The sequence below is a fragment of the Microcaecilia unicolor genome, chromosome 2 (assembly GCF_901765095.1).
Source record: "Microcaecilia unicolor chromosome 2, aMicUni1.1, whole genome shotgun sequence".
Classification (NCBI taxonomy): Eukaryota; Metazoa; Chordata; class Amphibia; order Gymnophiona; family Siphonopidae; genus Microcaecilia; species Microcaecilia unicolor.
Window position 1 is genome coordinate 559,024,722 of NC_044032.1, and position 12,701 is coordinate 559,037,422.

Consider the following 12,701-nt stretch of genomic DNA (forward strand, 5'->3'; position numbering starts at 1 on the left):
TTCCCCATTAGCGTGTGGCCATTACTGCCAGGAGCCCCTACCACCACCTATTTAGCAGGCGGTAAGGGCTCCTGCTCTACTCCTGCAGTAATCAAGTAGCATGCGGTAATGTGCGGGAGTAGCGTACACTGCTGGCCAAACTACCATGGGACACCTCAGTGCATCCCGCAGTAATGCCCTTTAACTGAGCAGTAGGTCCACCTCACATTAGTAAAAGGGCTCCTAGCGCACATTACTATTTAAAAAAAAATATTTTTTAGGGGGGTGTGTCATGAGCAGAGAATGTGTGTGGAAATGTTCTCAACATGCACTAACTGGCTAACGCTGAGTTAATATAGGAACACTTACCCCTGGATTCTAAATTGCGCACCTAGAGTTACGTGCTAAGTGTATTTTATAACTATGCATGTAGATTAATTGTTTTAATGACCTGTTAAGCATAGGGTTACCATATGTCCAGATTTACCGGGACATGTCCTCTTTTTGAGGGCATGTCCGGGCAACCGGACGAGTTTTGCCAATCTGCCCGTTTGGATTTCTGGACAAATGGGCAGGCTGGCCAGCCTGCCCGTTTGTCCAGAAATCCGGACAAACGGGCAGATTGCTAGCCTCCCCTCCCCTTACTTACTAGTGCCCTGGTGGTCTAGTGACCTCTTCCGCCTAAGCATGCCCCTTTTTGCATGTGCACTTTAGAATTTAGGCGCACATATATATGGCACCAAAAATGAACACACACTAGTCAATTACGCCTAAGCATATTCTAAATACCACTTGTAAATCGCTTAAGCATAGTTCATGCGACTGAATCTACGTGCGTCCATTTATGCCAATGAAAAGCTAGTGTAAATCCCTGCATGTAGATGTATGCGCACTGGCCCATATTTTATAACAATGTGTGTAGATTTTGGAATGCCCAGAAAACGCCCATTTCCATACCCCTAAACATGCCCCTTTTTACATGTGCACATTAGAATTTAGGCGCAGCACATTACAGAGTATGCTTAGCAATGTATGTGAGTAAATTCTAATTTTTGCCAATTAGTGCTAGTTGCTGCTTGTTAAGAGCTGTTAATAGTGCTTAACTAGGGTTACCATATTTTGTCCCCCAAAAAAGGAGGACACATGCACCGCCCCCACCACACACCCCACCTGCCCCCTTTCACACCCCGTCACACCCTTGCCCCACCCCCTGTCACATTTTCCCCTCCCCCCGTCACATGCCCCATCGCCCCCCCTCCCCGTCACCCCCTCCCCTTACTACTGCCCTGGTGGTCTAGTGACCTCTTCGGGGCAGGAAAGAGCAGCCTCTTTCCTGCCCAGAACGCTGCCCTGCATGCATTCTTCCTGTTGCTGATCCTTTGCGCCGTCAAAATGGCCACCGAGAGTTGAAGTCTCACGAGGTCACTTCAACTCTCAGCAGCCAGTTTGAATTGGCTTCGAGGATCAGCAACAAATTGCCTGTTTGTGGATTCACTATTGTGACATCAAGAGAGTGATTTCCATTTCCTGCTTTAAGATGTGCACCTATATAAGCTACAGCAGTGAACACATACAAGGAATTTTCTCAATATTGAGGGTGCTCAGGGCCCCTTTTACTAAGCCACGTAGGTGCCTATGTGCGCCCAACACACGCCAAATGGACTTACCACCCGACTACTGCATGGCTTTTAAGGTAATTTCATTTTTGGTGTGCGTCCGCTAAGCATATCTGAAAAATAATATTTTCGGATGTGCGTCTGAAAAATAATATTTTCGCACATGTGCCAAGTGGCATCTGACACGCGTAAGTTCTTACCATCCAAATTCTTTACCACTAGGTCTATGGCTGGTGGTAAGGTCAGAGACCCAAAATGGACACGTGGCAATTTTGATTTTGCCGCACGTTCATTTTCGGGACAAAAAAAAAGGCCTTTTTTACAGGCACACTGAAAAATGATTCTGCGCGCGTCCAAAACCTGCGCCTACACTACCGCAAGCCTCTTTTCAGCATGCCTTTGTAAAAGGACCCCTCAAGCACCCCACAGCACCCACAGAGCTGTCTCCTGTGCTTCCATCCCCTTCCCCTTTATCATTTTGTTCGCTTTTCTTTGAACCTTTTCTAATTTACTATCCAGCTTATTTTCGAAAGAGAAAGCCGCATTGAGCCTGCCATGAGTGGGAAAGTGCGGGGTATAAAAAAAAAAACATATTTCGACCCAAATCGGGAGATAGGCGTCTATCTCCCGTGGGCGAACAAATCGGTATAATCGAAAGCCGATTTTGGTTGTCTTCAACTGCACTCCGTCGCAGGAACGAACAAAGTAGACGGGGGCGTGTCGGAGGCGTGGTGAAGGCGGGACTGGGGCATGGTTATCGGCCGAGGAGGGATGGGCGTCTTTAGCTGATAATCGAAACAAGAAGGGCGTTTTGGACGAGAATTTGGTCCGCTTTATTTGGACCCTTTTTTTTCAGGTCCAAGTCCCAAAAAAGTGCCCCAACTGACCAGATGACCACTGGAGGAAATCAGGGATCACCTCCCCTGACTTCCCCAGTGGTCACTAACCCCTTCCCACAAAAAAAAAACCCATTTTACAAACTTTATTCCCAGCCTGTATGCCATCCTCAAATGCCGTACCCACCTCCATGACAGCAGAATGTGTTCTATCCTCTGACAGCCTTTCCCTGGTTCTGATGTGGTTCTCGGGTGAGTGTGACACCTTTTCTGTTATGCACACTGCAGAGTCACATCAGCAATCCATTGTGGTGGGTGTAGGATATTGGGCTCCGTGATTCCACTAGCTTGTGCTAAATGCTCACGATGTTGGTAGTTGGTAGGCTCTACTCCCATGGTGCTTGTGCCCTGTTTTGTTTCTGGTAGTCCATGAGGTAGTGGCCATTTTTGTAAGCCAGTTTTAGCTCTCTTTCATTTGTTACCCACGTTACTGAAAGTGGGGATTGTACAGCATTCTGCCAGCTCTGACCTACTGCTAATCTCAGTACCAGGGAGACTCTTTGCCAGTGGGGCACATCATCAGATCTGCAGTTAACTGTGAGTAAACGTGCTTATTCGAATACAGGACGTTTTCGGAGACATTAGTCTTCAGGTGTCAACTGGTGTACCAAGGTTCTACAGCAGCAATAAGTCCTAGAGGTCTGGAGCACTTTTAGTGGGTACCGCAGTGCACTTCAGGCAGGCGGACCCAGGCCCATCCCCCCTACCTGTAACACTTGTGCTGGTAAATGGGAGGCCTCCAAAACCCACTGTACCCACATGTAGTTGCCCCCTTCACCCCTAAGAGCTATGGTAGTGTTGTACATTTGTGGGTAGTGGGTTTTGGGGGAGGGGGTTGGAGGCTCAGCACCCGTGGTAAGGGATCTATGCATGTGGGAGCTGTTTCGAAAGTCCACCGCACTGACCTCTAGGGTGCCCAGTTGGTGTTCTGGCATGTCAGGGGGGCCAGTGTACTACGAATCCTGGCCCCTCCCACGACCAAATGGCTCGGATTAGGACGTTTTTGAGCTGGCCGGTTTTAGTTTCCATTATCGCAAAAAAAAAAACAACAAAAAACCGCCCAGCTCAGAAACGAACAAATCCATGGTATTTGGTCCGTACAAACCATATTTTCGAAACAAAACAAAGACGTCCATTTTTTTTAAAAAATACGGTCTGTCCCTCCTCTTCACGTACCCGTTTTCGGAGATAGACACCCATGGAGATAGGCGTTCGCGTTAGATTATGCCCCTCCACATCTTTTTTGAGATACTGCGACCATAATTGAATGCAGTACTCAAGGTGAGGTTGCACCATGTTTATATCGTTTTGAAGGTGTGGTCTCCAGAATTGTACAAAATATTCTAAATGAGGTCTCACCAGAGCTTTATACAGGGGCATCATAACCTCCTTTTTCCTATTGGCCATTCATGTCTCTATACACCCAAGCATCCTTCTTGCTTTTGCCATCACCTTTTCGACCTGTTTGGCCACCTTAAGATCATCAAATACGATCACTGAATACCTCTATTTATAAGCTACCATAATTCACATTACATTTTGCAATGTTTTATTGTACTCTGCTATAATGCTAACAGCAAATAAAGAAATAAACAGAATTTGAATAATCTATTTAAAATTTGCACACAAGATATGCTTTGCTATTCTAATCTTTTTAACATAAAAGTACCAATAATGTTCATCTTTAAATGCTGGCGCTCAATGTCTCTAATGTGTGCATTTTCTTTTTTTATCTGTAGGTCACTCCTTTTAGATCATCTCATGCAAAGCGATCTCTGGCTTCTTCTGGCACTATTGAATCTATTAATCTCGATGATGTTCCTCAGGCAGGAGCTCGCTTAGACAACAGCGCTGCTAAACATAAGCTCCTAGTCAAGCCACGACACCAGAGGTTGTCAAAGAAACACAGACGATCTACAAAGGTATTTAACTTTATTCTTTTTAATATTAGACTTTTGTCAGGTCACTGATTAGATCTGACACTTAAAAGTTTAACCATAGTACTTCCATAATGCACTATGCTCCTCAAGCGAAATTGTATCTAATATGTTAACAAAATTATAGTATTTCTACATTCTGCATGATAACAAGAATGTTGTCTTGCCGATATTCAAAAGCAGATAAGGCCAGATTTTATATATGGTGCTACGAGTTACACACGTTAAGCTGGGCATGCACCCAATTTAATGTGCGTAACTTAATTAACAAGCCAATCAGCGCTGACAATTAGGTGATAACTACCAATTATCAGCACTAATTGGCAATAACTTAGGATTTACGCATATATCGTATTCTTAAAGATGTGTGTGTAAATCCTAATGCACAAACATATTTAGGGGCGTGGATAGGGGTGTTCCCAAAGGTTATGCATGTTGATATAGAATATGGCCAAATTACACCTAACTGCTCACAGCAGGCCTAAATGTGGTTCTATAAAGGATGCATACTCTTTATAGAATTATGGTAAGGGGTCCTTTTACTAAGCTGCACCGAAAAGTGGCCTGCACTGGTGTAGACACGTGTATTGGACGCATGCGTTTTTCAGTGCACCTACAAAAAAGACCTTTGGTTTTTTTTAGCCGAAAATGGACATGCAGCAAATTAAAAATTGCCATGCATCCATTTTGGACCTGAGACTACCACCACCCATTAACCTAGCAGTAACGTCTCACGCGTTAACCAGGCGGTGATCGTCAGCGCGCGTACAATGCTGAATACCACCCAGTTAGCGCTGTGTGACAGAAATTTCCGGCGCGGGTAATGGGCGTGCATAGAAAATGAAATTACCACCTGGGCCACGCGGTAGCCAGGTGGTAGTTCAAAACTGACGCGCCTAGGATGCACGTACACACCTATGTGTCTTAGTAAAAGGGCCCCTAAGTGCGTAAAATTTTTGGTGCTGATTTTTAGGTGCTACTTATATAATATGCCCCTTAACCTCTAACCAGGTATATGCTGAGTGGGATATTCACCAATGCTAATGGCACAGTGCCAATGAATATTCTCACCGACCACCTCGGCACTATCCAGACAGTGCTGGGAAGTCCATGGGTGGAGCCTGGGAGGAGCTGGAAGATATCCCGTTAATAGAGATATTAAAATCGCTGACCAGATAGCTGGCTAGCTAAAATAAGGACAAAGGCTGTACTGCACTGACTAGTTAACTATCGGTTAGCGATTTGAATATTGCCACTAACCACCCACTGAAGCGGCAACCAGCATCTTCATAAATGCTGATTGCCGAAGGCTGAATTTCGTCCCCCGTATTTATTCTTGTTATGAGAAATAGAGTTTAGTACTGGAGTCTGAAATGTGATTTTCCAAAAATATGACAGTAAACAGAAACAGCTCTAAATAAAAATGTATATGTATGAGATAGATTTGCATATCAAGGAGGCAGTGTATACAAATTGATGCCATGAATATTCACCCAGTCAGATTTTCCGGATGTCCACAATGAATATTCATGGCATCAATTTGCATACATTGCCTCCTTGATATGCAAATCTATCTCATACATATTCATTGGTATTAATCAAAAGGTCACTTATAGAAAATTAAAATCATACCCCTTATTAAATTAACAAACTAATTCTTAAAAAAACCATTCATCAAACTGAGATCATCAACATTGATATCGGCAAGTGATTCTTCATCATCCACCATATTCCATTGCAGTCCAATGAATTAATTAATTTAAAGAATGTACTTACCTGCAATCATAGTCTCTTGAATCCGCCAACTTCTGTGAACTATCCCAGTGATAAAACTAGCAACACTTGCTGACAATCAATAATATCATCAATTGAGACATCGTCCCTCTTAATTTATGCTGTGATCCTTCTTGATCCTCCCCACTTTGTGAGCAAAATACAATTGATGCTGTGTAGATATGATCATCCAATTCCTCCAAAAATCACAGTGTAGATGTTATATCTCAATTCCTCCAAAAGATATCCCAAACATATTACAGAATGCACAGTCTTATATGCTGTTGATGTAATTAAATCACCAGACTAGGAAACACCCCAATGATAAGAATGAGTGATTCAATTGCTGACCAGTAACACTGCTGAACTCAGCTTGGGTCTTAGTCTCAACATGAATCCATGTTTCGCTTCCTTGGCAACCTCAGGAGACACTAAAATGAGAATACACGCGACATGAGGGGGAAGAGCAGGGCAGACAATGCGGTGGAGACTAGCGCTGGACAAATGCTTCAGCTGGCAGGGGTTGGGGACCCCTGCCAGCCAAACCAGAGGGCTCAGAGCCAATTGGGGGGGGGCAGGCCCCCATGACCCCCCCATAGCTATGCCACTGGTAAGAGCACAGTAAAGCCACTTTTTACTGCTGCTTATTAAAAGGGCCTCTATGTGAGGAATTATCTAAATATTTCTGCATCTATAAGCATAGCTGTTGATCTCAGTAAGAATTACCTGTTATAAAGTTGTCCATTTTGTCTCATTTCTAAATACCGGGTAAGATGATGACCATGGGACTCATTTTCAAAGCAGGACTTACAAAGTTCCATAGGTTACTATCAGGCTAATTTTCAAAAGAGAAATATGTCCAAAAAGTGACATAAGTCTGCATTTGGACATTTTTCTCACAAAAACGTCCAACTTGGTATTTTCAAAACCTCTTTTTAGATGTTTTTCCTCTGAAGTCCGTCAGAAGTGCGTCTAAATCTCAATGGGGTGTGCCAGGGGCGTGTTCAAGGCGGGACTTGGGCGTTCCTAAGACTTAGACGTTTTTCAGCCAAAATGGAACAAAACAAAAACAGGACTGAAACTTTGACGTTTTGAGCTAGACCTGTTTTTACAACAAATAGCTGCAGTGGGAATTGAACCCACTACCCCAGGATCAAAGCCCTTTAGGGATCACCTCCTCTTACCCCCCCCCTCCCAGTGGTCACTAACTCCCTCCCACCCCCCAAAAATGTGATTAAAAATATTACTTGCCAGCCTCAGATATTATACTCAGGTCCATTAGAATAGCATGCAGGTCCCTGGAGTAATCTAGTAGTGGTGCAGTGCACTGCAGACAGGTGGACCCAGGCTTTTACCTCCCCCTACCTATTACACTTGTGGAGGAAACTGTGAGCCCTCCAAAACACACCAGAAACCCACTGTACCTACATAATGGTGCTCTCTTCCCCTGTAAGGGCTATGGTAGTGATGTACTGTTGGGGGTAGTGGGTTTTTTTTTGGGGGGGGCTCAGCAGCCAAGGTAAGGGAGCAATAGTGAGATGTGTACCTGGGAGCATTTTATAAAGTCCACTGCAGTGCTCCCAAGGATGTTCTATTGCTTTCCTGGGATGTCACTTTTCCTCTATTCTACCTGATGCCAAGCTTTCTATTTTTTTAAATAAAATCTGAGCCTTGTGTCTGTTGTTTATCATTAGATTTGGGCTTTGAATTCGGATCTATAGTTAAAAAGGAGGTCTCATTACATATATCTAAATACCAGAGTGCTATTTTTCCATACTTCATAGCAAGAGTGTACATTTCCTAATTATCTATCCCAATGCAACTGAAGCTTTTACTTCCTCAGTGCATGTAAATGGTTTCATCCCTGTGTGGATTCTCTGATGCCGTGTGAGGTTTTCTTTCCAACTAATGCTTTTACCACACTCAGAACATGTATGTGGTTTTACTCCTGTGTGTATTCTCTGGTGCATTGTGAGGTTTGCCTTCTGACCAAAGCTTTTACCACACTCTATACATGCAAATGGTTTCTCTCCTGTGTGGACTCTCTGATGCACTTTATAAGTACATAAGTATTGCCATACTGGGAAAGACCAAAGGTCCATCAAGCCCAGCATCCTGTTTCCAACAGTGGCCAATCCAGATCACAAATACTGTTAATATATGGCCTGGCTTTAAGGCTACCACTGGAATAGTGATGGCCAAAGCTATGCAGCCTAAAACAACTGAAAAAGTACTGACTAGGCCAAACAACAAGTAAATGATTTAATATTTGAGAATCTGCAAAAAGCAGGTCTGAACAATGAGTCCTGACACAAACTGGTACAACTTTTTAAATCAAATACAGCACCTGTAATGAAAGAATGATGGATCAGATGAATAAAATGGAGCTTATTAATTTTGTATAAAATGATACAGAGGTCATACAGAGTTCTTAAGATGGTGTGAAAAGTATTGCAACAGGGAGATGTGAAACTGTTATCTCAACGCTTCCCAAAACATGCTGATAAGACCGCGTGGGAAAGTATGATCTCAGAAAGTGAGAAAGATTAGGAGCAAGGTTTCTCACCATTCACTTCTATGGAGAGGTTTGTGTATAAAAGAGGGGAGATTTTGCCTTAGTTTTGGTCTCCTCCCCAACGCTTCTCTCAGACGGCAGGGCGCTGTGCAGATAAACCCAGAATCTGATGTCTGTATTTGTATCAACTGGAAGACTTGTGTTTGGGTAAGAAATAAAATGTACCTATCTATCTAAACCTATCTCTGTCTCTATTTTTATTGATTCTATCTTCTCTTTACCTAACATTTAGCCTACAAGGTAGATCACATACAAGTGATACTCAGTTTTGGACAGAAAGCAGTAGTTATGGGAATTAGTTTTCAATTACGGCTCCTAATGCCACCCCCTTATGATTGGGTGACAATGGAGGTTAGAGAAACTATACAGAACCTGATATATGAACTAAGTACCTTTAGTCCCCCGTGTGACGGAGTCAGAAAGAGGTCTAACAGAGGGGGGATAAAAACAATACCTGGCAAGATCCCAAAAAAGTACAAAACATTTTATACTGCTTATCCCAGAAATAGTGGAGTTTCCCCAAGTCCATTTAATAACATAGTAACATAGTAGATGACGGCAGAAAAAGACCTGCATGGTCCATCCAGTCTGCCCAACAAGATAAACTCATATGTGCTACTTTTTGTGTATACCCTACTTTGATTTGTACCTGTCCTCTTCAGGGCATAGACCGTATAAGTCTGCCCAGCACTATCCCCGCCTCCCAACCACCAGCCCCGCCTCCCACCACCGGCTCTGGCACAGACTGTATAAGTCTGCCCACCACTATCCCCGCCTCCAAACCACCAGTCCCGCCTCCCATCACCGGCTCTGGCACAGACCGTGTAAGTCTGCTCAGCACTATCCCCGCCTCCCAACCACCAGCCCCGCCTCCCACCAATGGTCTATGGACTTTTCCTTTAGGAAACCGTCCAAACCTTTTTTAAACTCCGCCAAGCTAACCGCCTTTACCACATTCTCTGGCAACGAATTCCAGAGTTTAATTACACGTTGAGTGAAGAAACATTTTCTCCGATTCATTTTAAATTTACTACATTGTAGCTTCATCGCATGCCCTCTAGTCCTAGTATTTTTGGAAAGCGTGAAGAGACGCTTCACATCTACCTGTTCAACTCCACTCATTATTTTATAGACCTCTGTCATATCTCCCCTAAGCCGTCTTTTCTCCAAGCTGAAGAGCCCTAGCCGCTTTAGCCTTCCTTCATAGGGAAGTCGTCCCATCTCCTTTATCATTTTCGAGATGCGGCAACCAGAAATGAACACAATATTCGAGGTGCGGTTGCACCATGGAGCGATACAAAGGCATTATAACATCCTCATTTTTGTTTTCTATTCTTTTCCTAATAATACCTAACATTCTATTTGCTTTCTTAGCAGCAGCAGCACACTGAGCAGAATGTTTCAACGTATCATCAACGACAACATCTAGATCCCTTTCTTGGTCTGTGACTCCTAAGGTGGAACCTTGCAGGACGTAACTATAATTCGGGTTCCTCTTTCCCACATGCATCACTTTGCACTTGCTCACATTAAATGTCATCAGCCATTTAGACGCCCAGTCTCGTAAGGTCCTCTTGTAATTCTTCACAATCCTCCCGTGATTTAACAACTTTGAATAACTTTGAGGGGCATAATCGAACGGCGCCAGCCATCTTCGGGGTCGGCTCCGCAAGGGGGCGGAGCCAACCGTATTTTGTTTTTCAGCCATAATGGAAACCGGGCCCAGCCATCTCAAACCCGGCGAAATGCAAGGCATTTGGTCATGGGAGGAGCCAGCATTTGTAGTGCACTGGCCCCCTCACATGCCAGGACACCAACCGGGCACCCTAGGGGGCACTGCAGTGGACTTCACAAATAGCTCCCAGGTGCATAGCTCCCTTACCTTGGGTACTGAGCCCCCCAAATCCCCACCAAACCCCACTCCCCACAACTCTACACCATTACCATAGCCCTAAGGGGTGAAGGGGGGCACCTACATGTGGGTACAGTGAGTTTTGGTTTTTTTTGGAGGGCTCAACATTAGCCACCACAAGTGGAACAGGTAGGGGGGGATGGGCCTGGGTACACCTGCCTGAAGTACACTGCACCCACTAAATACTGCTCCAGGGACCTGCATACTGCTGTAAGGGAGCTGGGTATGACATTTGGCTGGCAAAAAAACTTTTTTTTTTAAAATTTATTTTGGGTGGGAGCGGGTTGGTGACCACTGGGGGAGTAAGGGGAGGTCATCCTCATTTCCCTCCGGTGGTCATCTGGTCAATTGGGGCACTTTTTTGTGACTTGGACCTAAAAATAAATGGACTAAGTGCAGCTGGCGAAATGCTCATCTGAGCCAGCCATCTTTTTTCCAGTATGGGGTGAAGCCGGCTATCTCGTAACCACACCCCCACACCCCCATCCCGCCTTCTGTACCCTCCCTTGAAGGTTGGCTGGCTCCGCAATGAAAAGTTGGGGACGGCTAAAATCGGCTTTCGATTATACCGATTTGGCCGGGATCAGGTGATTGCCGGCCATCTCCCAATTTCTGTTGGAAGATGGCCGACAATCTCTTTCGAAAATAAGCTCACTAGTGTCATCAGCAAATTTAATTACCTCACTAGTTACTCCCATCTCTAGGTCATTTATAAATATGTTAAAAAGCAGCGATCCCAGCACAGAGCCCTGGGGAACCCCACTAACCACCCGTCTCCATTGAGAATACTGACCATTTAAACCTACTTTCTGTTTTCTATCTTTTAACCAGTTTTTAATCCACAATAGAACACTACCTCCTATCCCATGACTCTCCAATTTCCTCTGGAGTCTTTCATGAGGTACTTTGTCAAACGCCTTCTGAAAATCCAGATACACAATATCAACCGGCCCACCTTTATCCACGTTTGTTCACCCCTTCAAAGAAATGTAGATTGGTGAGGCAAGATTTCCCTTCCTTAAATCCATGTTGACTTTGTCTCATTAATCCATGCTTTTGAATATGCTCTGTAATTTTGTTCTTAATAATAGTCTCTACCATTTTGCCTGGCACCGACGTCAGACTCACCGGTCTATAATTTCCCGGATCTCCTCTGGAACCTTTTTAAAAAATCTGTGTTACATTGGCCACCCTCCAGTCTTCCGGTACCACACTCGATTTTAAAGATAAATTACATATTTCTAACAATAGCTCTGCAAGCTCATTTTTTAGTTCTATCAGTACTCTGGGATAAATACCATCCGGTCTAGGAGATTTGCTACTCTTCAGTTTGTAGAACTGCCCCTTTACATCCTCCAGGTTTACAGAGAATTCATTAAGTTGCTCCGACTCGTCAGCTTCGAATACCATTTCCAGCACCGGTATCACTCCCAAATCTTCCTCGGTGAACTCCGTTCACTGGGTAAATCTCTCTTATCTGCACCCTTCTCCTCCACTGCTAACTCCAGACTCCATTGCTTTTATCTTGCTGCACCATATGCCTGGAATAGACTTCCTGAGCCGGTATGTCAAGCTCCATCTCTGACCGTCTTCAAATCTAAGCTAAAAGCCATCCTTTTTGATGCAGCTTTTAACTCCAAACCCGTATTCACTTGTTCAGAACTCTTATTTTATCATCCTCACTTTAATATTCCCTTATCTCTTGTTTATCCTGTCCTAATTAGATTGTAAGCTTTGTCGAGCAGGGACTGTCTCTTCATGTTCAAGTGTACAGCGCTGCGTACGTCTAGTAGCGCTTTAGAAATGATAAGTAGTAGTAGTAGTAAATCTATGAGGTAGGATATTTTCAAACAAATGCTATCCATATATATCAAACATATTCCATAGCTAATTCTCAGTTTCTTCATTCATGAGTTATATATAGGGAAAGGGAAAGGGAATGGGACTTGATATACCACCTTTTTTGTATTGTTTTTTTTGCAACTACATTCAAAGTGGTTTATGTAGTATATA

The 12,701-nt window shown here is 43.9% G+C and overlaps 1 protein-coding gene across 2 annotated transcripts in view; it reads left to right on the forward strand.

Moving 5' to 3' along the window:
* Positions 1-12,701, forward strand: part of KIAA1211 (KIAA1211 ortholog) — a 179,525-nt gene that overhangs the window by 128,626 nt on the left and 38,198 nt on the right. For both annotated transcript variants that reach the window (XM_030191407.1, XM_030191408.1), the window contains one exon: positions 4,231-4,413. In XM_030191407.1, coding sequence (XP_030047267.1) covers positions 4,231-4,413 — 183 coding nt within the window. The remainder of the gene's footprint in view (positions 1-4,230; positions 4,414-12,701) is intronic.